The 24,167-nt window shown below is 52.9% G+C and overlaps 8 protein-coding genes across 8 annotated transcripts; 4 read left to right on the top strand and 4 right to left on the bottom strand.

Annotated features, from left to right (window-relative positions):
- Positions 1-26: 26 nt before the first annotated feature.
- On the top strand, positions 27-557 carry LAJ45_03822 (uncharacterized protein; the record flags this gene model as incomplete). Its single annotated transcript, XM_046113405.1, has 2 exons — positions 27-249; positions 313-557. The coding sequence occupies 2 exons, from the start codon at positions 27-29 to the stop codon at positions 555-557; spliced, it is 468 nt and encodes a 155-aa protein (XP_045973134.1).
- Positions 558-1,411: 854 nt separating this feature from the next.
- Positions 1,412-2,176, bottom strand: LAJ45_03823 (uncharacterized protein; the record flags this gene model as incomplete). Its single annotated transcript, XM_046113406.1, has 5 exons — positions 1,412-1,444; positions 1,503-1,580; positions 1,701-1,947; positions 2,004-2,054; positions 2,163-2,176. 5 exons carry the CDS (start codon positions 2,174-2,176, stop codon positions 1,412-1,414), a joined length of 423 nt encoding a protein of 140 aa, XP_045973135.1.
- Positions 2,177-4,335: 2,159 nt separating this feature from the next.
- Positions 4,336-4,770, bottom strand: LAJ45_03824 (uncharacterized protein; the record flags this gene model as incomplete). Its single annotated transcript, XM_046113407.1, has 1 exon — positions 4,336-4,770. The coding sequence occupies one exon, from the start codon at positions 4,768-4,770 to the stop codon at positions 4,336-4,338; it is 435 nt and encodes a 144-aa protein (XP_045973136.1).
- A 3,830-nt stretch (positions 4,771-8,600) lies between these two features.
- LAJ45_03825 (uncharacterized protein) lies at positions 8,601-10,066 on the bottom strand (the record flags this gene model as incomplete). Its single annotated transcript, XM_046113408.1, has 3 exons — positions 8,601-8,791; positions 8,849-9,896; positions 9,977-10,066. The coding sequence occupies 3 exons, from the start codon at positions 10,064-10,066 to the stop codon at positions 8,601-8,603; spliced, it is 1,329 nt and encodes a 442-aa protein (XP_045973137.1).
- Positions 10,067-10,506: 440 nt separating this feature from the next.
- Positions 10,507-11,820, top strand: LAJ45_03826 (uncharacterized protein; the record flags this gene model as incomplete). Its single annotated transcript, XM_046113409.1, has 4 exons — positions 10,507-10,515; positions 10,575-10,688; positions 10,830-11,480; positions 11,599-11,820. The coding sequence occupies 4 exons, from the start codon at positions 10,507-10,509 to the stop codon at positions 11,818-11,820; spliced, it is 996 nt and encodes a 331-aa protein (XP_045973138.1).
- Positions 11,821-13,341: 1,521 nt separating this feature from the next.
- On the bottom strand, positions 13,342-15,552 carry LAJ45_03827 (uncharacterized protein; the record flags this gene model as incomplete). The annotated part of the gene is made up of 4 exons (XM_046113410.1): positions 13,342-14,244; positions 14,310-14,570; positions 14,705-15,453; positions 15,528-15,552. The coding sequence occupies 4 exons, from the start codon at positions 15,550-15,552 to the stop codon at positions 13,342-13,344; spliced, it is 1,938 nt and encodes a 645-aa protein (XP_045973139.1).
- Positions 15,553-16,608: 1,056 nt separating this feature from the next.
- LAJ45_03828 (uncharacterized protein) lies at positions 16,609-20,338 on the top strand (the record flags this gene model as incomplete). Its single annotated transcript, XM_046113411.1, has 7 exons — positions 16,609-16,752; positions 16,883-16,983; positions 17,092-17,966; positions 18,041-19,002; positions 19,058-19,824; positions 19,904-19,976; positions 20,171-20,338. 7 exons carry the CDS (start codon positions 16,609-16,611, stop codon positions 20,336-20,338), a joined length of 3,090 nt encoding a protein of 1,029 aa, XP_045973140.1.
- Positions 20,339-21,662: 1,324 nt separating this feature from the next.
- Positions 21,663-23,723, top strand: LAJ45_03829 (uncharacterized protein; the record flags this gene model as incomplete). Its single annotated transcript, XM_046113412.1, has 1 exon — positions 21,663-23,723. The coding sequence occupies one exon, from the start codon at positions 21,663-21,665 to the stop codon at positions 23,721-23,723; it is 2,061 nt and encodes a 686-aa protein (XP_045973141.1).
- Positions 23,724-24,167: the final 444 nt, after the last annotated feature.

Consider the following 24,167-nt stretch of genomic DNA (forward strand, 5'->3'; position numbering starts at 1 on the left):
CACGTCTTCCCAAATCACACAAAAAAATGTCGGCTCTTGAGGGACTCCCGTCGTTTTCAAAGGACGCCTTCACAAATACAAGCCCGGAATGTGTATACAAAGAAGTTCACCGTATCAGAAGCCGAAAGGACCCTAAACCGGAGGTCGCAACTGTCAGGGACTACCAAGCTACACTAATCAGGCACCGCCCATTGCCGGAGGTGAAGAGCATCCTACTCATCGATGGAGTTGACCCGAAGTGCAAACATGGTGGCTAGATCCTACGGCTTTCTTTCTAGATATCCGAATGCTAATTCCTGTCAATCTTTTTAGTTTTCAAATTCAAATCAACCGACTTTGCACTCCCGTTTCTCTACAGTGACTCTACAGCCCATTCTCTAACGTCTCAAACGCGGTCTCAGAAACCTCCACGTACAGAAGCCGGACCCTCAACTGAACGCAAACGTCCTATTGAGCCACGGGTAAACGTGGATGTTGCAGTAGCGCCAGAGAGGAAGAGACCCAGGCGGGAATCAGAAAGGCGTGCTGAAGCTGCAGAAAGCCAGCGGGAACGATAGAGCCCGATGCAGTTGCTAGCGCTAGTTACAACGATCACCCGCTATCATAAGGGTCAATCGCACCTACTGAGGAAATCAGTAGTATATGATAAGATATGGATCATATAATATTAGCACCCATGGGTATTTGTCTCACCACCAAGTTTTATCTAGTTACAGGATTTATCTCAAGGAGATTATCGTTCGGTAACGATTGGCTGTTATCTTTTATACCATTTTTTCTTTCTTTTCTTGTTTTGGTTTCATGGAGCCCCTCCGTGTTATCGGAATGCAAGGGTGTAAGCTCTTAGAAGCTATGTATGCAGTATGTGATACCACACAGACTTATCACGTAAATTATGAAGGTTCTCGTTCGGTAATTTGTTTATTTTTAAGAATACACAGCGTATCAAAGTCAGTAGTAGATGTTCATCCAAGCAAAATATAAAGCTCGACGTCCGTAAATGCAAACAAGTCGCTCTTTATTAAATAGGAGGAGAATTTGATATTCCACCTAATATAGGCAATCACACTCATTGTCCCTAAAGGGAGGATGTGTTGTATATGCTGAAGGTGGTTCGGGACAAGTTATAGATTTGGGGGAAACGGACTGGTAGAATGACGGAAAGCTTGCTCTAGTCTCATAGCACTGCTACTTTTCAAGGCTCCAGAGTGATATATTTGTTGGATATCAAACTATATCGCTACACCCATTCTCAACCTATTCTCCAGCACTGGCGCCTAGCACCAGAAGCAAACCCATGCTTCCTGCAAGATCACATATTCCATGTGGGACGAAAGGGAGAAAAAAAGGGAGACAGGACAGCCGTTTATTTAATTTTGAAGAAAAACCCTATTTTGAAAAAAAAGATTGTTTACATGACAACGCCTGAGTTGGAAGCAATACGCTATATAACTTGTTAGTATGGAACTTTAGTAAACATAGATGGGCGAGTGAGCTCTTACCGGCCACAAATCCGCAGCCTCCTTTCCGACGGGTCCAGTAATAGCTGATCCCTTCATCTCACCCTTGGGGTTGACGATCTATTCGCAAGGCCCCACCGTTAGCCTTTCTATCCCTCTCCAATCAACCAACCAGCAAGCATCCAGCCACTGATTCCCCCCAATTCTTCTTCCCCGCCGAGGTATATCGGAAATACATACCACACCAGCGTTGTCCTCAAAGTAGAGGTAGATTCCGTCGGATCTCCTCCATGGCTTGCTCTGTCTGACGACGACGGCAGGCATGACCTTCTTCCTCAGCTCAGGCTTTCCCTTCTTGACGGTAGCCATGACCATGTCACCGACACCAGCAGCAGGGAGACGGTTGAGACGAGCACCAATTCCCTTGACGGAGATGATGTACAAGTTACGGGCACCAGAGTTGTCGCAGCAGTTCATGACGGCTCCGCTATTTAATCTATTAGTTTTCCGGTCGCAGCCTGGAAGGGAATCTGGGAGACGGACACAGGCAGACCGAGGGTCATCTTGAGCTTGTTACCGGCGGCACCACCGCGTCTGCAAAACAGCCATGAAATCAGCATTTAATCTCCATCTTCCATCGTCGTCATTTCGTTCGCCGTGTCCAATTCGGCGGGGAAAAAATTTGGGGTTTCCGTAACGTACCCACGCTTCGACATTTTGAGCTGTTTTTGTTGGTGTTAGTACGGGAAAAGGGTTCTAGGTATCCGTCGGTCGGTAACGTGGAGGGGTCGTTATTTTGTCGTGGTGCTGTAGTCGTCAACTGCGATGTTCGTCTGGGAATTTGCGTGGTCTGGCTTGGTTGTGTGGGCAGGGGCTTGGCGGTGGGATGCAAAATTAGGGCTTCGTGTTTAGCAGTCACAAAGCTCCCCCACAACGATAAACTTCACTGCTGAAACAACCACTGTCTATCAAATCTTTGAAAAATGAAGCAAGTAAATTTCTCCTCTACATGTAGCGGGTTTGAACGCTGATGTTTATCTGAATATGCAATAAGGGTTAGGGTTGATTCTCATGATATCACTCGTTGCCATCTCTAGCTCTGCGCGTGCCCAACTGAAGTGAAGTGAGGCGAGGTTATAACTTTACCTCTTTACAAATATGCTACTTATTTATTAAACCGAATTCATGTGGAATTATGTTGACTATATAAATCAGTGGCTATTGGCATATTCGCCGGCAGAACCGTGGATGCTGCTCTTGGCTATATACATGTAGCTGCACAGAAGCCCTCGCATAACGTCCACCATGCTACTACATCAGGCCCTGATCCCATACCAGCTGCGGACCAATACCACCAGAAGGAGGAGAGTATTTTTACTACATTTCGCATAGGAGCATACAGTAGTTTGAGTTCACTTCGCGATTATACCCAACCTCCATTTGGAGTACGGAAACGGTATATACCAAGAATCCGGCCTTGACTGATCTACCCCAACATCAACCCCAACTATCTTCTTCTCCTACACCCTTTGGAGAAATTATAATAATAATTTATCTGGTTACTTGATGGCAGCGCCTTGTCATCCGGGTCTAATCCACGAGAAAGACAGAGACGGTAGAGCAGGACCTTGGGAGTTGGCGCCCGTTTTCTCTGTTTTTCTGAGATTTGACCTAGTGAGCTGGGGCTAAAGGTCACTCCAGGGAGCTAATCCAGTGGCTATGAAATATAAATATGCGAATATAAACACCAGGTTATTATAATGAGCCTTTCTGTACGTCTGGGCCAAAAATATAGCATAAACCAAAGGCTTGATACCCATACATATACAAATTGCCTGGACTCAATAATAGAGACGTACCTTGACGCTCAAATTTGGGCAAGAGAGGAAATATTCTTTATTTATCTATCTCTTCGGATCGATTAAATAATATCTCCTTAAGACGGAGGATCCTAAGAGGGAGCAGTTTATATAGACAAACCTACAAGGAATGACTGCGTATGTCAGATGTAAGCTTGTTTAGTTGAGTCTACTTATAAAAACCCTCGATGCGCATGGAGGTGAGCCGAGTTCTTGCTACGTGGGGTTTTGGCTTCCCCTGGCCTCAAAGAAAGCATATGTGAAGTAAGACTACACGTTACGCTAAGGTTTATGCTCATGGAAATCACAGAGCTGGCAGAAGTAAATTCAAGCTTTCGCTAGCTACTACAGTAGTAGAGGCCAAATATTGGCTTGGCATAGCCTAACACAGTCTAACATGCCCAGAGCTAAGGACGAAGGCCTACACATGTGGAGTTGATCTACAGTTGATTCCCGAAGCTCTACCCTGCACTACTCGAGACACTGGCCATGAAGTTAATTTATAAAACGCGCTTTCGACTCTTTTCTATCTCCATGGGTGTAACAGAAGTTGGAAAGCCATGGAATCGTATGTGAGGAAAATATTTCATTTGAACCTAAGTGCTACTATCAGAACAAGCACTATGCACTGTGAGTAGGACATCAGCATTAAAGGTATTTCAACTTTATTACTAGCACTGCTAACTCACTTATTTGGACTCCATCGGGCTCTATTACCATGACCCAAATGTTTACTGGAGGTGAGAATGAAGCCTTTCACTTCGGATTACTTTTCATGTTCCAAATTTGAAACTTTGGCCATAGCGGTGCCACAAACTTTTCACACATACTTGAAATTTACCAGGAACTAATGATCATAGTACGTATACTGTTTTTTCCTAATCTCAAAAGCCAAAAAATTTTCTCCGTCTCGTATCAAGCCAACATTCACCTTCCCAGCCTTCGCCACGAATATCAACCGCGTTCCACAAAGAGAGTAACTGTCTCGCCCGACCACTGTGTTCGTGACAATATAGCTATTGTAGGCCTCCAGATATAGAAGGGCTACAAAGAATATACATCATCCCCCCTCTGAAAAAGATGATGCACATTTTCTTTTTCAAGAACCTCCCCTGCGTTTGATACTCTCCAATGTCCACAATCTTTTCAAAATCCTCACACTCAAACGGAGCCTTGGTATCCTCGGACGAACACCGAGCGATTGAGGCTCGCCCCTCAGATCCCACAATGTTGCAAGTATCTGCGAATAGACCCAATCGATTATTGATGTATTGGGAGCAGAGGGCCTCTGCCGAAGCACTAACTTTGGAGTCGTCCGCGGTGGAGGCCTTCCCGTCGAGGCTATATTGGAGACGTTTGGATAGAGAGCCTGGTGTTCTAGATGCAACGAGGGCCAGGGCGCCTGGGCCTGTGAGGAGAACGAGATAGGACAAATATTCTGTAAGTTTCATTTTGATGTGTGATTCTGGGGGATAGTCGTTCGTGGGAGTAATTGGGGGCGATCTTTTTAACTTATATGGTCAGTATTTATAGGTTTATAAATCGATAAAATTTACAGGAAAATACTATGGCTTATAAATTATAAAGCCAAAGAGTCATGAATTTCCAAGAGTCATGAATTAATTTTAGGTTTCGTAAATTCAATACCTATTACGGAAGTTTCAAGAAGGGTTGTCTGCACATTCAACATGCAAGGCCTGTGTTTGACTTGTCTCGCTGTAGCAAGCCTGGTCCCATCCGGCGAGTGACCACCTATGACCTGTCTATACGTACTGCTGCATGATATTGAATTCCGAGATTAGTCGGCAGCGGAAGGAAAATCCCACTCGACATATGCAGGACAGCCGGACTGTCGATCCAGAAAAAAACAAGAACTGCATATTAATTGTTCCTTCGGGACGTGACGTTTCAATGGTCAATCTCACATTTGAAAAATATGACATGATTTGTAGATATCAGCTGATCACCGGCCTTGAAACCAAAAAGAGTTGCGGCTAGGCTAGGGGGAAGGTTCACGATGGTCCTCGGCCTCGGGGTCCGGCATACATTTGCTTTATGCAATGTAGGCACAAATCTCTAGAATGAAAGAGCCCCGCAGCTTGAGCTACATATATGTAGCATATATAGATCTGACTATGTACTCTAGTAAGCGGGTAAATTTCCAAAGCTCCAAGAGATAAAGAGTTTGAATTGGAGCCGCACAAGAGTACTTGCTACTACGGTACTAGTACATCAGGAAGAGGAGCCCTATCAATTAAATATAAAGAACGATCAACCTGAATCCGGCTCGATTCGGATTAACATGTGCATGACGGTGCGATAGGATGCATGATGTCTGTACTCCTCTAGAGTACGGGTAGCACGATTCTGTAATGGAGTGATAGGGCCGGGCTTCTGTTCCAAGCCAGTACCGGTACATATCTTCTAACACTTTTATAAATGCCGGTCTCTTCTCACGATATTTAGATATCTACGATATTGCGCAGTGGAGTTTACAACAAGGGTTTACATGCAGGAGAAAACATAAAAAACCGCATAGTACTACAACTTGTAGGACAACTACATACAGGTCCTCGGATAAAAGAGACTTGCAGATGGAACAGATATCGATATCGGGCTCTGCCGGTCTTTTTTCCATGACAAGAAAAAAAATCATGTTTGTAACAGCTCGTCGTCAAAACAAAAGAAAGCAAGAGAAAGAGAAAGAGAAAGAAAGAGAAGAAAAAGAAAGAAAAAAATGCTATAGCTTTTTCCTCCGCCGATCACATCCATCACCCTGCACGTCTCACCATCGTCCTCAATATCAATACCGTGCATATACACAACACCCCGAACCCGAGCGCCACAGTCGCCATCCCTAGCTTAAACAAGCCTTCGTCGCGCACGTGTACGGCCGCCCCCGCCCCCGCCCCCGCCCCGCCCCCAGCCCTACACCGGCTCCCGCACCCCCACCACGAGAGATTATGATGATTTCGAGGCCTCCACGCACAAGCAGGAAGAAGACAGTCAAGAGTGCACAGAGGGCGAGTGGGTGCACCATGGCTAATTAGGTAATAACAGGTAGGTTACTTTCTTGGAGAAGATCGTAGTTGGGATAGACTTTTTATTTTAGACCCCGGTGCTCTGCGCTCCGGGATGGTGGTTATGCGTTATCTCTGATAAGTGGGTGTGGGTGAGTGGTTGTGGTTGGTACGCTTTTGAAGGTGTGGGTTTAGCGGGTTGTGCTTTTACTGGACATGGGTTGTGTTAGTGATGGATGCGAGTGATGGATTGTGATTGGTACCTGAGGATTATTGGTGTTGTTAACTTTTTTGATGATGATGATGTTTGGTATCTGCGGAGATGAAGCTGATAAGGAAGACACAGGATATCGATGGAGAGGTAGACAGTTAGCACGATATAAACTCGGTCCTTAAGCAAATCACACCGTGTCCATACTTATCTGTCCAAGTGTCCTCTCACGCCAATCCAAAGTTAAGCTTCTAGCCACGGTACTATACGAATATAGACGAATTGCCAAGCATTAGAGAATACAGGAAAGTACATCCTGCTTGAATTCGACAGCAAAGGCGGGAAGTTTGACTTATCCTAAGTTTAGCAGGACCGGGTGTGGAGCGCAGTCTACATTCAATCTTCCCCACTGTTGTCACTTCCGGTAACCAAGATACTCTCAACCTTATTTTTCGAAATCGGAATATTTAGATATATGCAAACAGGGAAAAGACAATTAAGCTAGAGCTACATATTCTAATCCATTTGACAGTGGGGACTCCTCTGGCATTGGTGCCGGCTATAGGCTACTCTAAGGCCACCCTTCCACACAATTTTTTCCTTTTCTTCTTCTTTCTTTAGGGATGGGCAGCAGCCTCCTTCTCGGGTTTTGCGCAGGGCTCCCGAATTTCCTGGTCCCTGGTCCCTGGGCTCCTGTAATCTGGGTGTTAGATTTTCTGTTCCCTGGTTTCCGATTCCTGGTTCCTTGATCCTGGAATTGTTGAATTTCTGCATCTTTTGGAGGCTTCTTGGCCTTCCTTATTGGTCATTCTCTCTCACCTTGCTTCCCTGTCCCTCGTCTCCCGTTTCTTACTTTAGGCTCCCCCCGCAGAAGAACAAAATATCCTATCAAGCAATAGCTGGTCATGGGCTCAGTCCGGGGATTCAAAGAGGGATCTTCACTTCCGTCTATTTCTTCCCGCTCCCCGCCACCCCGCAGAGGGATACATTTATAACCTCTAGATATGAGAGCACTATGAGGGGTTGAGAGTGATCTGCCCCATGCATTGAAGGAGCTAGGGCTAAAGTCCGTCGATTTCTATCGACTCTGTCCGACCGTTCCTGCACTTCTCTCACCGGCTCTACCAGCTTAATTTCAGTGATCTCTGTTTTCCATTTTCAAAGTGAAAGGAATTGAAACTCGTGCAGCCACTTAAGAGTCTGTCCTAAATGCTTGAACTGTTTTATCAGAAAGTAACATGTCAGCTGCAGATCTAGAAGTAGACGCAACTTTAGCTGCATGAGTTTTTGCTTTCAGTACTTGGAAGATGGTGATTCGGGTCAACTGAAAGCTTCTAATATGAAGCTTTTCCTATATGTATAGCCTCGGCCACAGCTCTCGAAGACATGACCTCATATCGATCTCCCGGCCCACTCTATAGGTGCAACCTAAACCCATATTTCAGTAACTTAGTACATATCATCGTATCTAGTAAGGCGGTCGGGAGTCCAGGACGTATCACTTGATTGCCCATCTTCTTTTCTGCATACCTACTATCACCTGTTGAACGAGCGAGTGGGAGCTTTACGGTTCCTTCTATCATTGACATCATAACCCACATAGTTATACGCGTGAGAACTGGCACTAGCTAGCTATACTTGTGCTTTCTGTGGTTGTTTCCGAGGCTACGTTAGATAAGTATACTTAGACCGATATTCCTCTTAGCTGGAGGTGAAGATGGGTGTGCTGTTATGATATCCAGGAGCGGGCGAGGCCGAGGCGAATGTGGTGTTTTGTAAATGGAGATAACCAGCCAAGTCCGTCCGAGTGACCACTTTCCACACCGTCTACGAGTGAGCCACCTCCCCCCTCCACAAAACCACAACCAGAAACCGTGCAGAAACCAGCTTTTCACAACCCAACCACAAATGCAAAAAACAAACCACAAAAACACAAAAACAATAAAACCCAGAATCAATTCATCCATCTATCTATATAATAAAAGGTATCATCAATCATGAAGTCTATCTACCCTCCCTTCCCTCTTCTTCCCTCCTTCTCGACACAAAACTACGCCGTCTTCTTCTGCGCATCCAGCATCTCCTGCACCGCCGCGGCCTTCCTCACGTTCCGCGCCGCATCCCTCTGATGCGCCGAATATAGGAGGAACCCGGCGACCGCACAGATAATGTCAACCACATGCACGCCCCACCAGACATACTGTGTTCCTAGCGCACAGGTCGAGTATTCGAACCGCCATGCTGTTATGCTCATTAGCAACCACACATCAAAGAAAGAGAAGAGGGGGGGAAACATACACTGCGCCTTCTCATCCCACCAGGCACTAACCAGCCCAGCATTCCCGCCATAACCCCCCATCATACTCTGCACCGTAACCTCCCTCACGCCGCCCTTCGCCGCCTCCGCCTCCTGCAACCTCTTCTTCTCGACCCCCGTCGGCAGGTGCTCCCACCTCGTCGCATTCCAGCCCTCCTCCAGCCGCGCATGGCGCACATCACACCCCTCGTGGTCGTGCCCCGTGAGTATGATCCCCGCCTGCTTCCCGTGCTCGGGCGCGCCAAAGAAGGAGCTGAGCACGCGCGAGCTGGTCTCGGCGCTGAGGTGGTTCTGCTCCTTGATGCCGCCGCCCTGGCCGGCGGGGAAGTATGTGAAGAAGGGGGCGTCGACGCAGACGCCGGACTGCTTGTGGAAGGGGAGGTGGGTGAGGAGGACGGTGGCCTCCTTGGGGTTGGTGTTTTCGGCGGTGCTGGATTCGATGCGGTTGATGAGGGCGTAGGAGTCGTCGCGGAGGGTGGGGTCGAGAATGGGTTCGTCGAGCGTCATGCTGTTGAGGACAACTAGCTTCAATGATGGGGCGGCATCCCCGCTGTCGTGCGGCGGCGTGACCGTGAGGTCGTAGTTGATGGGGCCAAACATGTCCACGAAGCGGTCGACGCGGCCGCGGTTCATGTCGCCTGCATAGCCAATGTCGTGGTTTCCCGGCAGCGTGATGACTTTGTACTTCCAGTGCTCGCTGTCTGCATTCCCGGCCTCGAGGTCCGAAGCGTTGACCTTGTTCCCGCCTGAAAAGACCTCCCAGAAGCGGTCGCCGCGGCGCTTGAACTCCTCGTCTCCAATCCACTGGCTGCCGATCAGGTCGCCGAGCACCACGGTGTGTGTAGGGTCCAGCTGGCGGCGCATGGTCTTGTAGATGTGAGAGAGGTAGAGGTCATTTCCCCAGAGGTCGATGATCTTGCGGTAGCGGTGGAAGTCGCGGGAGAGGTGCTGCGGGTCTAGGTAGCTGAGGAGGGGGTCGCCGGGCTTGTGCTGGCTTGCGTAGCGGCGGATTGTGGTGTCGCCCTCGAGCTGGGGGTCGCCGAGGGCGAGGAGGCGGAAGGGGGCGGGCGTGCCGTCGGGGGGGAGTGGAAGGAGCAGAAGTGGAAGACGGGGTAGAAGTAGAGGTAGACGTTGAGGAAGACGGCGAGGGGCATGAGGAGGTCGAGGTAGGCGACGATGAGGATGCCTTTGAGCGTCATTGTGGCTATCGGGGGTGGTGCATTGGGGGGCGGAGAGGTTCGGGGGAGAGATCGAGGATGTAGGTGTAGAGTAGAGAAAGGGGTGTGTCTGTAGTTAGTAGCGGTAGTAGGAGACAGTAGGATAGAAGAAGAAGCTGTCCAATACTGAGCGGTAGATAGGCAGACTCTCTGCTCTAGAGATATCGCCTGTAGCTGTGGGAGAGAGAGAGAGAGAGAGAACGGTGATGTCTGTCTGTGGTGTTGAAGATTCCCACGTCCAAAGGACCGTAGTAACCTGCACACGAGGTAGCTCTTGTCACACAGCAACGGGCAGGGATGGATGTCACTCACTCGCATCTACAACCTCAACTCAAACACAGTCACTACAACTATTGGCCCTCCATAAATTCTCTCTTATAGCTTCCTCTAGACAATACAGCCCATAAATACACACACAAGACATGGCCAGCGTAGTCCTCTCTCTCCCTCCAGATCTAGATCTACCCCGCTGACATCCCATCTCCTCCAGCACGGCATCTCCCGCAGCGAGTACACCGCCCAGTCGCGCGACGAGCAGCTGCGTGCAAAGGAGCTCAAGAAGATCACCGAGTACAGCGATCTCTGCGCCCAGGTGCTGGAAAGAGTAACGCCCCTTCGTTCCCTCGCGGCTCAGTAGTTAATCCAGCACTGGGGGCAAATATCTATACCTAGTAGACATGGCATGGATTGGATTGGGGTATCTACTTTGACCAGACTAACACCCTTCTCCCCCCCCCCCCACCAGAGAGCCGCCAACGACCTCACCCCCGCCGCCATCGACCTCACCTCCCAACTCCTCCGCCTCAACCCCGAATTCTACACAATCTGGAACTACCGCCGTCAGATCCTTCTCCACACGCACCTCGCCCCGCCGCCCACCGACACCCCTCCCGACGACACCTACCACCAGACCCTCACCGCCAACCTGCACAACGAGCTAACCTTCCTCCTCCCCCTGCTCAAAACCCACCCGAAATGCTACTGGCTCTGGAACCACCGCCTCTGGACGCTTCACCAGTCCACGCCGCTCCCCAACAACCCCTTCTGGTCCGCCGAGCTCACCCTCGCCACGCACCTGCTGCGCCGCGACGTCCGCAACTTCCACGGCTGGATGTACCGGCGGCTGCTCGTCCTGCAGATCTCGGGCTCGCTCACGGAGCAGGAGTTTGCGTACACGACGGCCATGCTGCAGGGGGCGGGCGGGATGTCGAATTACAGCGCGTGGCACCAGCGGTCGGCGCTGATCCCGCGGCTGCTGGAGGAGCGGGGCGCGGGGGGGCAGGAGAGGATGGACTTTTTGGAGGATGAGTTGGAGCTGGTGAGGAGGTATACGAGCACGAATCCGTGGGATAGTGCGGTGTGGTTTTATCATTGGTGGTTGGTGGGGAGTAGCGCGGTGGGTGGGGGGAAGGGGGAGGCGGTGGTGGTGGGGATGGAGAGGGGGTGAGGTTGTTGATGGTGGGGGAGGAGGTGGAGGCGTTGAGGGATTTGTTGGAGGAGCATGCGGGGTGTAGGTTTATACTGAAGGCGCTGGTGGGGTGTGTGGGGTTGTTGTGGAGGGTGAGGAGGCAGCCGAGGGGGGAGGGGAGGAGGAGGAGGAAGAAGAAGAAGAGGTGGATGAGGAGAAGGAGAAGGTGGAGGTCAAGGGCTGGATTGAGAAGTTGATTGAGCTCGATTCGATGAGGGCAGGGAGATATCGGGATCTGGAGAAGGAGCTGTGGGCCCTGCTGGTGTAGATAGCTCATGTAGTTTGCGGTTCTTAATAAAGCAGATCCGCCTATTCATCAGACATCGTGCCCTGTAATACATACAATACCTGTAGGCTTATCCATTAAGCTGGATCACTCATTCCGGAAAAGAATTCCGTAGCTTCCCTCATTACAGTAAAAAAAAAAATAGCAGGTCCGATCACCACTCCTCGTAGCCCTATCCTTAGGCAGTATCTATCGCGGCGTTGGTATAATCCCATGCCAAAGCTTAAGCACAGCGTCGTTGGCGCAGAACTGGGATACCGCCCAAGCCAAGTACGCCAAACGAGTGATTCCCCATGATCCGCTCCAAGCCAGTCTTTTATATCAACTATGCATCCCAGCCCCGGTAATTAGGATATATCTGATGAGCACAGAGCAGCCAGCTTGTCCAGATCCCGTGAGATTATATAAGGCTAGATTTTGCCGTGCCGTACTTTGTGCCCTGTAGTCAATTGCAACTGACAGATATATCCAGCTAGCTCGGCTTCGACCCCGGTGCCTCAAGGAGCTAGCTACCGTAAAAGAAGGAGGGAAATTGCATACACATGGGCTTAGGTTGAGGATATCTATGGACCCACATACATCGACATAGCTGTGTTTTTGGCCAAGCAGAAAAGTGTAGATAACACAGACTCCTCATGCCGCAGGTACCGGTGGGAGGTGGATCGAGGTTGTCAATAGCTCCCAGGTGCGTGCTAGAACTTTGATAGCCCATTCTACGGTGCGGCAGAGAGCGGCACTGAACTCCTGCTTGCCGGCTTTCAGTTTTGGATCGAATGGGAGTTACCCCATATGTCCCAACCCACCCACCCACCCACCACAAAAATCAGCACCTCTGCTATAAGGAAACGAATGCCGCCATGTGACGGAAACAGCTCGGCCCCCAGAGTACCCTCACCCAAGGCATGGTGAAGTTCACACCATAGCCAGATACCTCGAGGTAGTCTTATTGATCCCGTGCTCATGCATCGGCCTACGATCGCTGCTCCTTTAAAGATATCCACCATAACGGCTGCAGGAGAAGAAGTGACTTACTCAAGAATCAACGTCAAGATCTATACAGGGCGAGCGTTTCTGCCGCGGAAAACCAAAATATGGCTTCTTATGGAACTATAGGGCATGCAGGCCGTGCGTCAATGATATATATTGCCAGCGATAACGGCAGGGGAATAAGGTTTGGTTGGTGGAATACGCACGGTCATGCTAGAATGTACATGCACAATAAGGAATGAGTGGAGTGTGGAGTTGTTTGTCTGATGTTTGGTTGTGTGGGTTTCCTTCTGTTTGTTTGGATGGTGCTGTTGACGGTTTCTGGAGCAGAGTATCATCAGAACACACACAAAACCAAGCAAGCAAAACAGAAGCAAAGACTACGATTGATCCCCATGTTATCACCGTCAATTAGCCATGCAATTATAATACGCTACGTTTATTATTTTATATCATCAACGCTAACAAAATAAATCACCTCCTACCCTCACCACCTCCACCCTCCACCACCTCCTCCTACGACCTTCCCCTCTTATCATCCTCACTCTCCTTATCCTCGTCCTCAGCCGTATTATACGCACTCTCATCGAGGCTCTCCTCCGCCCACAACGAGTTGCCACTCCTCCTCTTCAGGCTCGCCCCCAACCTATTCATATCCGGCCTCTCCGTCCCCGCCTCACTCAGATCATCCTCCTCGTCCTCCGCGCGCTCCGTGCCGTCCGTCTCATCGTACAGCTCCCCATAACTCTCCAGCTCTCCCTCCTCCTCGTCATCGAACCCCACCTTCCTCCTATCCACCTCCTCGCCCCAGTCGCCCACCCCCGTAAGGCCCTTCAACCCGCCACGCCACGGCCGGCACCGCTTCACGATAGTACCGCACCGGAGACAGCTCCACCCGTCGCCCTCCTCGAGCTCGATCTTGCCCGCAATGCACACATAGCAGTAAATATGCCCGCACCCGACCGCCTCATACGGGTTGACAACATCGGTCGCCTTTCCGCCCGTGGCGCCAAAGTCACCCGACGTGTCGGTCTCCTTGTGGCAGATTGCGCACGTGCGCTCGGGCAGGAATGCGAGCTCGCCCTGGGCGGCGGTGGGGTCGGCGGAGTTGGAGCCGCGGAGCTTTCGGAGGGCGCGGGACCACCAGCGGCGCCAGCGGGACACGCGGATGAGGGGGAGGATGAAGAGGAGGAACTCGGTGAAGGCGTGCCAGACGAGCTGGCGGTTGAGGTATTCGAAGCTGACTTCGCGGGAGACGATGTGGGAGGGGGAGACGAGGCGCATGCGGAGGACGCGGTCGAGGATGGTGCGGTAGTGGCCGGTGAGGAGAAAGGCGGCGAAGGAGACGAAGGAGACGGTGGAGTGGGCGGTTGAGAGGGTGTCCATCATGCGCGACATGCGCTCGGTCAAGGGAGTAGACTACAGGGGGGGTTAGCTGGGTGGGACCAAGTGGGGGAGGGGGGGGGGGGGGAGTGGAAGCTTACGTCTTCGGGATTGGAGTGTGATAGGAGATATAGGTGTAGCCGCTGGTAGAAGTATCGCCCGCCAACGGTCATGAGGCCGTACGCAGACTTTTGGAGAACTGTGGGTGGATGATCAATGGGCCCTGATCGTCGCGCATCGGTATAGACGAGGTTTTGGAGGGCGGCGCCATACGTCGCGTTATGGTCCCAAATCGTGAGCTTGAATAATGCCGCCCGAAGCAGCAACATGAACTCGGGCTCCCAATTCTCTTTCAGAGACGGCTACAATCATCACCAGTCAGCATTATATTCTCCTGCGATGGATTGGGCGAAAAGGCGAAAGAAAAAAATAAAAGCGTCAGAAGCCAGCTGAAAGCAAACAACGCACGCACGCACACACACACACACACACATACCCGAAAATACTTGAGGCCATTCCACAGCTGCCCTTTCAGCAGTTCCAACAGCTCCTCGTCTAAGAGCTCAGTGTCCAACTGTCCTACCCGAAAGGCTGGCCTAGCACCAGTCTTGATATCACCGCCTCGAGTCGTGAATAAAGCACCTATGGGCCCATGAGAGGCGACCTCCTGCTCACGATTAGCCTGGAGGGTAGTTATGCGTTGCTGGGCGCGTTGATGTGCAAGCTGCCAGTCTGCTGGTTGTGGTAGTGTAGCGATTGTTGTAGTTCCTGTTGCTGATGCTGATGCTGCTGCTGTCCCTGTAGTCGTGGTGGCCATCGTGTCCGATGAGGGAACATTGGACGTGGGTGGGGGGCGTGAGAAGAAGAAGACGGAGGTGAGAGTTTGGGTTGAGATAGGAGCAGCAGCACTGGCAGCAGTGGCAGGGAGGGTAGCCGTAACCCAGCTGGTGTTTGGTGTTGACGCGCGATTGGGTGCATGGGGGCGAGCGAGTTGCCGAGGTGGTGGGAAAAAGAATGCTTGTGGAGTGAGTGGATGCACGTGGTGCGCGTAGATTATGGAATGGATGGATGGGCTGGCTGGCTGGTTGAGTGTTGGGAGGGAGGTGCCGAGTGATTGCTTGTGAAGAGAGTCTGCAGTTAGACTCGTAGGTGCATGTAGGTAGAGTAGAGCAGTAACTCTTTGCGCAGGGGATCCCAGACAGTAAAGTGCAGGCAGGCAGGCAGGCAGGCAGGCAGGCAGGCTTGCTAGTATCACGGTGTCAGTGTCTATCATCAACAGGTTTGTATGGATGAGAGCAAATCATGGATGTGAGTGATACTGTATCTAGTAGGGCAGTATTGCATGTACCGTCTGTATTCAGCCAACCTCCTCACATCCACGACATTGATCCTCCCCTTCCCCTTACTCTTTCGCTCTCACTCTCACTCACTCTCCCCTCATCACCAAAGTGCACTCGCTCAGGAACAACTTCCCAGCCTACATAACCCCATCGCTTACATGCTTGGCATCCAGCCATTAATGCGTTCCCTCGGCATTTGCCGCGACAGCCCCGAGCCCTAGGCATCCCATTCCCACCCAGCCCACCACCACCCACTTACACACTCACTCACTCTCTTCCCACCACCCGCATCCGCCGAACCCCTCGCGTTTCATGTTTGCATGATACGGAACTTGTAGCAGCGGGGTATGTCGAGGCATTTCTGGTATGGGGATGGGACGGGTGTTGGTAGGTAGACGGTAGAGTATTCTAGAGCACTGGAGGCCGAGGAGAGGAGAAGAGGAGAGAGAGTCTACAGGCAAGAACTTGCAGAGACACAGACAGGCAGACACTAGAAGAAGACGACAGATCCATTTTCGCACCCCTCCTCGTCGTCGTCGTCTTCCCCCCCCCCCAAATTCATCCTTTATCTCTAGGATATCGGTGCATACAATCTCTCTCTCTACCTACCTACATAGTAGTGTTGCAACAGCTGTTGGTATTGTAGGCAACAGAAAAGAAGAAAAGAAATGTTTTTGTGACAAAGGCCATTCCTTTTCCTTTTCCCTTTCCCTCTCATCTTCTTCTTTACTCAAAGACCAACGTGACTCGTGAACAACTGCTCTACAACTCTAAGACTATCCATCCTTCTGCATAGCATAGCATAGGCACATCTCTTCTCGTTCGTTTCCCAGAGCCCCCCCCGCCAAGCATGCAGATTCACTGACATGTACCTACCTACAAATTTAGTTGATATCAATCCCATCCCACCATCATCCCGCAGCTTCAACCACCCATTCACCCCACCGCCCCCCCAAACCTCCATCCCGTCCCCTACCTCAGCTCACAACCATCACATATTCACCACTCACCAACACTCACCATACCAACGAGCGAGTCCCTCCCCACACACCGCACAACCATGAGTTCAGGCGTCCCCCTCACGTCTGAAAACCTCTTTGAGGTGCTCCAAGCCGCGACCTCGCAGTCCCAGGAGCTGGTGCAGAATGCGTCGTCCCAGTTGAAGAGCTGGGAGCTGGTGCCGGGGTACTGGGGTATGCTGCAGGTTTGTTTTGTTTATTACCTGCTGCTGGAATAATATATACTGGCGAGAGAGAGAGAGAAATGAAAAAAAGATTTGCAAAGGGCGGGCTGACTGACTGGTGGGCTGTTGGTTGGGTCCTGGCCGCGGGTAGGATATGTTTTTGAACCGCTCACTCCCGGTAGTGATCCGGTGGATGTCGGTCATCACGCTGAAGCAGGGCGTCGACAAATACTGGCGGAAAGCAGCCACTAAGTACTTTACCTCTCTCCCCCCGCTCTCTCCCCCCTCGCATTCGTTATGGTTGGGTTGTGGGCGGTAGCTGACTTCTCGGGCGTGTGTGCCCCCCCCGGCGACCCACAGCGCAATGCACAAAGAAGAAAAATCCTACATCCGCGCACGCCTCATCTCCGCCATACTAGACGAGCCCAGCTCGCAGCTGGCCGCCCAGAACGCCGTCATCGTCGGCAAAGTCGCTCGTCTCGAGTACCCCCTCGAGTGGCCGGACGTCTTCACCGAGCTCACCACCGTGATCCGCGACTCCTCCGCTGCCCCGCTCACCGAGACCACCACCCTGCGCCTGACGCACTCGCTCTCCATCCTGCTGCACGTCGTCAAGGAGCTGGCCACGGGCCGGCTGGTCCGCACCAAGGCCGTGCTGCAGAGCGTCACGCCAGAGGTCTTCAGGGTCCTCGGCGGCGTCTACGTGAAGCACGTCGAGCTCTGGCACGCCCAGCTCGGCGGCGGCCAGCAGACCTCCGTGGAGATGATGACCATCACGCTGCTGTGCCTGAAGATCCTGCGCCGGCTGATCATCGCCGGGTACGAGTTCCCGAACCGCGCGCCGGAGGTGCAGGAGCTCTGGCAGATCCTGTACGGGCAGGTGTGGGTGCTGTTCCACGCCGAGTCGCAGCTGCCGGCGAGCGGCGGCGAGGAGCTGGCGCTGCTGAGGAAGCATGTGGTGAATATGGGGAAGCTGTTTCTGGACGCCTCGACGAGCCATTCGGCGGCGTTTGCGCTGTTCCCCGGCACGCTGCCGCTGCTGGGAAAGTATTGGGAGGTTGTGGCGGCGCATGGGGAGACGCTGGTGGAGCGCAGCAAGGAGAACCTTAATGGCAATGAAGGCAGTTCTGGGGAGGAGGACAGGAGAAACTTTAGAGAGAAGGTCGCGCTACATGGAATGCTCCTGTTCCGGAGTTGCGCAAAGATGATCTTCAATCCCGTCGCGACATTCAAGTGTATGTTGTTTTCACGTCTACAAGGGTGCGGGGGGTCAAGTATCGGTTTTGCAGGTTTATTGACAAATATGCAGACAGACACAAAGCAGAAAAGGACGAGAACCGAGAGGCTACAGAAATATTCAAGACACAGCTATTCACGCCGCAGACAGTCACACACTGCATGGAGGTGCTGGTGACAAAGTACTTTGTGCTGTGCCCCAGCGACCTTGAGGGCTGGAGCGAGAACCCGGAGACATGGTCAGAGCACTGGGAGAACGCGACGGAGAGCTGGGAATTCGTCATCCGCCCCTGCGCGGAGAAACTGTTTATGGACCTGGTGACTAACTACAAATCAATCCTTGCGGAGCCGCTCATGCGGGTGTTTAATAACTCCATCTCGTCGACGGACGTCCTGGCCAAGGATGCCATATACACAGCCGTAGGGCTAGCGGCGCCAGTGCTGCATCCCAGCTTGGACTTTGATGGGTTCCTGCATAATACCCTGGTTAATGAGATACAGGTGCAGCAGCAGGGGTACAATATACTGCGACGCAGAATCGCGATCCTGATCGGGCAGTGGGTGTCGGTCAATGTGTCGGCGGAGTCGCGGACGACCGTCTACAAAGTCACCCAACACCTTCTCAACCGTGACGACCCCTACAACGACCTAGTTGTGCGCTTGACTGCTGCGCGGTGCCTGAAGAGTAGTGTCAACGAGTGGGAGTTCAAGGTTGACTCGTTCTTGCCCTATGTAGATGACCTGTTTGGCAAGCTTATGGGCCTGATCGATGAGGTCGAGGAGACGGAGACGCGCATGAGCCTGCTGGAGGTTATTGGGCTCATTGTAGAAAGACTAGAGCATCACATTGCGCCCTACGCTGAGGCCATTGTCCGCATCCTGCCACCGCTGTGGGAGCAGACTGGGGAGGAGCATTTGTTCAAGCAGGCCATACTTACCATTCTGACGAAGCTGGTGTCGGCAATGAAGGATAGGAGTTTGGAGTACCACAATATTGTGCTCCCGCTCATCAAGTACTCTGTCGAGCCCGGATCCGTAGGTTTACCTCTTCCCCCCCACCTTGGGATGATACTGACAATTAGTGCTGCAGGGAATGCAAGTCTACCTCCTGGAAGACGCCCTAGACCTCTGGGAAGCCACCATCCGTTCCGCGCCTTCCCCCGCCTCTCCCGAACTCATTGACCTCGCCCCACTCCTCATCCCCTGCGTCGAGAACGGCACCATGACGCTCCGGAAGGTGCTCGACATCCTCGAGTCCTACGTCCTGCTCGCCCCCCGCGAGATGATCGAGAACCTGCGCTCGCAGATGTTTGCGGCCTTCGCCTCCCTCCTGGGCACGCTCAAGCCCGAATACAACAGCATCATCACGCACGTCGCCGAGATCATCATCCGCGCCGCGGAGACGCTCGGCGGCGAGCAAGCCCTCTCCGTCGTCGGCCACGAGCTCATCGGCAGCGGCTTCCTCCTAACGGCCCTCGAGGGCATCCACGCCAGCTACCAGGCGCACCAGACCACGGGGCCAAACCGCGTGCACCCGCCGCTGGACACGGTCGTGATGACGGACTACCTGGGCGTGCTGTCGCGCATGGTGCTGGCGAGCACGGGCTGGTTCGTGGAGAACATGCGTGTGTTTGGCGAGCGGAAGGGCATGGGCGTGGAGCAGGTCATGGGCTGGCTGCTCGAGGAGTGGTTCGACCATTTCTCGAATATCGGGAATCCGAAGGCGCGCAAGCTCAATTGTATGGCGCTCACGAAGCTGCTTGAGACGAATGAGGGGTGGGTGTTGAGGAGGTTGCAGGATCTGATGGTTGTGTGGACGGATCTTGTGAATGAGCATTTGGATAACGAGGGTGGAGAGTATGTTTTTTTCCCCGTCCTTTGTGTTTGTTTGTTTGGATGAAGTGCTGATTGTTGGTGGTGGTGGTGGTGGTGATAGTGCGTTGATCTATTGGGTCCAGCCCGAGGACGAGAATGCACCCGTGACCCCCGAGAGTTCCAGGCGGAAGGCGGTATGTACCCAATTCCCCCTCTAATTCCCCACTCTCTCCCTATCCATTCCATTCCCATTCCAAGAGATTTCCTCTTTTGTCTGGGGCGGTTTATTTTATTTCCCCATATTACTCGCACCTCCCCGGGCCGGAGATTTCCCCGGAAATACATTCGGTTTCACATTCCGTCATTTGCTAACAATGCGTACTGGCAGCTCACCCAATCCGACCCCGTGCACGCCGTCAACGTGGTCGAGTTCATCAAGCACCACCTGGCAAAGGTGCAGGGCGAGAACGGTGGGCCTGGTCGCTTTAGGGAGGACTGGGTGGTGAATGTGGACAAGTACGTGCTGGAGGGGTTTGCCAAGCTGGGGGTTATATAGATGTGCTTGTGGTTGTGGTTATGGGGCGATGAATGATGGATGATGGGTATGCATTGTTCCTGCGGGGTTTTAAAAGCTAGAATTCTTTTTTTCTTTTTTTTTTTTTCTTTCGCAAAATTATACTTATTGTTGTTGTGGGTGGGTATTTCGTTATTGTTAGCTAGCAGGCAGGCAGACAGGCAGGTAGTGGAATGAATGAATGAATGAATGAATGGGATAATGAAGAGACATGTAGTCCAAGTGGAATTGAGTCTGTAGTTATGGGAAAGTACTCAGAGGAAGGGGTGGGGGAGGAAGGGATGGAGAGGGGAGGGGTCGTTATTATTACTATTACCCCATTACTCTATTTCCTATTGCCCTATTGCTGCAGCTACCTATTGTGTTGAAATTAAAGGTCAGGGAATCTCAGTCAGATCACTCACACACAGATCGCTGCCCTCAACAGTTCTGGTTCCGGTTCTGGCTCTGGCTCACTCACTGACTTACTCGTGCATTGCATTGCAGCAGCCAGGGCCAGGCAACGTCTTTCCTCTTCCGTCGGCATGCACGTGCGGAAAGTGGTGGGAAAAAGACGAGAACGAGAGTGAAGTGAGAGAATGAGTGAGAGTAAGTTAAGTGAGAGAGTGAGGGAGTGAGAGAGTACGACAGACAGACACTTCACTTACATGTACTTAGAGTGCTGACTGCAGGCGCCTGACCCCTTTTCACGACAGGGAAGTCTTTCGTCTTTCTCTCTCTGTGCTCTTTCTTTCTCTCTTGCACTTTCACTTTCACTTTCACTTCTTCTTTCACTCTCTTCTTACTCTCTCTCTCTTTCTCCTTCTCCCTTTCTCCCTTTCTCCCTTTCTCTTTTCTCTCCCCCCCACTCCACCCCCATCCACTCATTCTCACTCGCTCGCCCACACACACACAGCCATTCGTTCACTTTCCCTGTGATCGACCGGCTCGACTGTCTGTGCTGTGTCTGTGGATCCGTTCCATAGACCGTCCTCTCCTTTAGCAATTGTTTCTTTTTCTTTTCTCTTTTTTTTCTTTTCTTCGGGATTCGCGACGTTTGATTGCTTATCCTATTCACCCGGGCCACTCAGTGTCGGCCAAACAAGCAAGCAGGAACGTGCGTGCGGAACATGTGAAGGGCCGATACTCACTCCATACCGACCTGTCACCACACACACACACACACTCACTTGACCACTATCTCGCTATCTCACTATCTCACTATCTCACTATCACCACTCCCCTCCCCTCTCCCCTTCCCTCCTCTCTCACCATACACAAGACAGAGGCAGAGACACACACACACACAAGATACCATACACCAGACATGTCGGCCCCCGAAGACTACGACCCCTCGCCCCAGAATCGCCGCCTCCGTCTCCGCAACTCTCTCGTCCGCCCCTCCCGCCTCTCCTACGGGCCCTCCGGCGCCGACGACCCCCCCTCGCGCGCCCCCTCCCCCTCCCCGCAGATCGACGACAACGGCTGGGAGACCGAAGATGCCGACAGCACCACCACCCCCGCAACCACACCGACACCCCCGCCGCCACCACCACCCCCGCAACCCCCACTCGACGAGGAGAACGTCTCAAACTCGGCCCGCAAGCGACGCAGCCGCGATGCGCCCTTCTTCCCACCGGCGCTCATGGGGCTGTCGCCTGCGGCTGCGGGAACAGGTGGGCTAAAGCCCCCCTTCCCCGGCGTGAACCATAGAAGGAATCGCAGCGGCAGTGAGGGCGGCCAGAGGGGCGACAGGTATGTGGACTACCTTGAGCGGCAGGTCGCGGACCTATCGGCGCAGCTGCAGGGCTACACGAGTCCCAGCAGCGGGACGTCGCACGCCGTCAAACTGCGGCGACTGAGCAGTGAGGCGCGCAGCCTGCGCAACGAGGTGCTGGACTGGGAGGCAAAGTTCAATGTGCGCGTGAAGGACGAGGTGGATCTGAAGGTTGCACAGGACAATACGCTGCGCGGGAAGATCAGGACGTTGGAGGAGAGGCTGGACGAGGCGCTAGAGCGGGGCAGAGAGGTCGAGGAGGAGTGCGATGCCTGGCACCGGCGCGCGGTGGAGCTGGAGAGTGTGAATAGGGCGCTGGAGGTGCGGGTTGAGGCGCTAGGCAGCATGTTGGCAGAGGCGACGAGGGGAGAGCGCGGCTTGAGTAGGAGCAGGAGCAGGGTGGGACGGAGTAGGTGCGGGAGTGAGGTTGATGGTGCGGCGGGCATGGAGCGGTGCGTGACGATTGGGACAGCCACCGATACCAATACGACGACGCCAGCGGAAAGCAGGCGGGGGAGTGTCGACGGCGGTACGTCTACTACGTCGCCCGGCAGCTCGCCGGGGAGGAGACTGGAGGACTATGGCATCACGGACCCGATCGATGCGGTCCTGCTCACAATGACCTCGTCCTCTCCGCCGTCGCCGGGCGAACCGTTGCGCACTCGCCGCATGCGCCGGTTCCCATCCGGCTCCACTGCACCAAAGGCACTCGTCCTGCCGCCGTCCTCGTCAGCGACGCCTGCGCCAGAAACATCACCGACGCTTCCAACGCTGCGCACGTTCTTCAACATGCCCATCGCCGACCCGTCCAGCATGTGCTCCTCGCGGCCATCAAGCTCCTCCTCCGACGCACCAGTCCCGCAGCAGCCCTCAGCAGCCCGCCCGCCCCTCGCATCGTCAGACAGCCTCTTCGCCGAGCTTGCCCGCGCAGAGAACGAGTCCGTTGCAGACGAGACCTCGCCCAGCGACGACACATTCGCGCTTGTATCAGACGCTATGAACAACCCCACCCCGCTGCTCATCAAGGCTGTCAGCATGGTCGGCGCTGGCATCCGCTCCCCGACAGGCACGTTCCTGACGGCCAGAAAAACGGCAATGGACATGCTCACCGGCGTCGTCGGCAAGGGCGTCGAGCGCGTCTCCCGCCGCCGCGCAAAGCTGCTCCAACACAAGTCTCGCGAAGCGCGGCGGCGCATCGAGGGCGTCGCTGAAGACCGGGACCGCGTGCGGCGGTGCGCATCATGCACTGACCGCGGCGGCGGTGGCAGCAGCGGGGTGAGTGTTGCGCTGACGCGGGGCGCGGGCGGCGAGGATGCGGTGGAGCATGTGTGGCTGTGGGTGCGGTTTGTGGTTGCGCTTGTTGTTGCGCTGGGGGTGGCGGTGAAGGAGGGGCCGGCGGTGGTGCTGGCGGTGGACGGCGGGGATTATGATGGGGTTGTGGAGGAGGAGAGGGAGTGTGCGATTAGGGAGTTGAGGGAGACGAGGGCGGAGAGGATGAGGAGGGAGTGGAGGGGGATGGGGGATGAGCGGTTGAGGCTGTGGGAGGGCGGTGGGAGGGGCGGCGTGCATGTGGGGGATGGGAGGAGGAAGGCGATGGAGTGGGGGGTGTAAGGGGGAGGAGAGGGGGGAGATGGAGGTTATGTGTAATGATTGGTGCTCCTTTTTGTTGATTCTTTCTTTGTCTTCTTTCTGTGACTTGCTGTGCTGCTTGCTCTTCTTCTTCTTCTTCTTCTTCTTCGCGGACATATATTGCTCTTCCTTAAGCTTTAAACCTATTACTCCCGTTATCTTTGCTTTCTTGCTTTCTTTCTTGCCTTTTTTTTATCACCATTAACGAAACCAACTAAACTAGGGAACAACTACTCTCAACTAAAACAGCTAGATAGATAGTAACTATACTTGGGCTATCTAGATATTGTACCTCGCTCTGCTTTGCTTTGCTTTGCATATATATTCTCCTTGCGTTCCTTTCTTTGCTTTGATTTGAGCTCTCTTTTGTTTTTTGTTTTTTTGATTTTTTCTGTGCTTGAATTCTGTGACCTTTTTTTTTTTGGA

This window comes from Morchella importuna (genome assembly GCF_003444635.1).
Source record: "Morchella importuna strain M04M26 chromosome Unknown Morimp01GS009, whole genome shotgun sequence".
NCBI lineage: Eukaryota > Fungi > Ascomycota > Pezizomycetes > Pezizales > Morchellaceae > Morchella > Morchella importuna.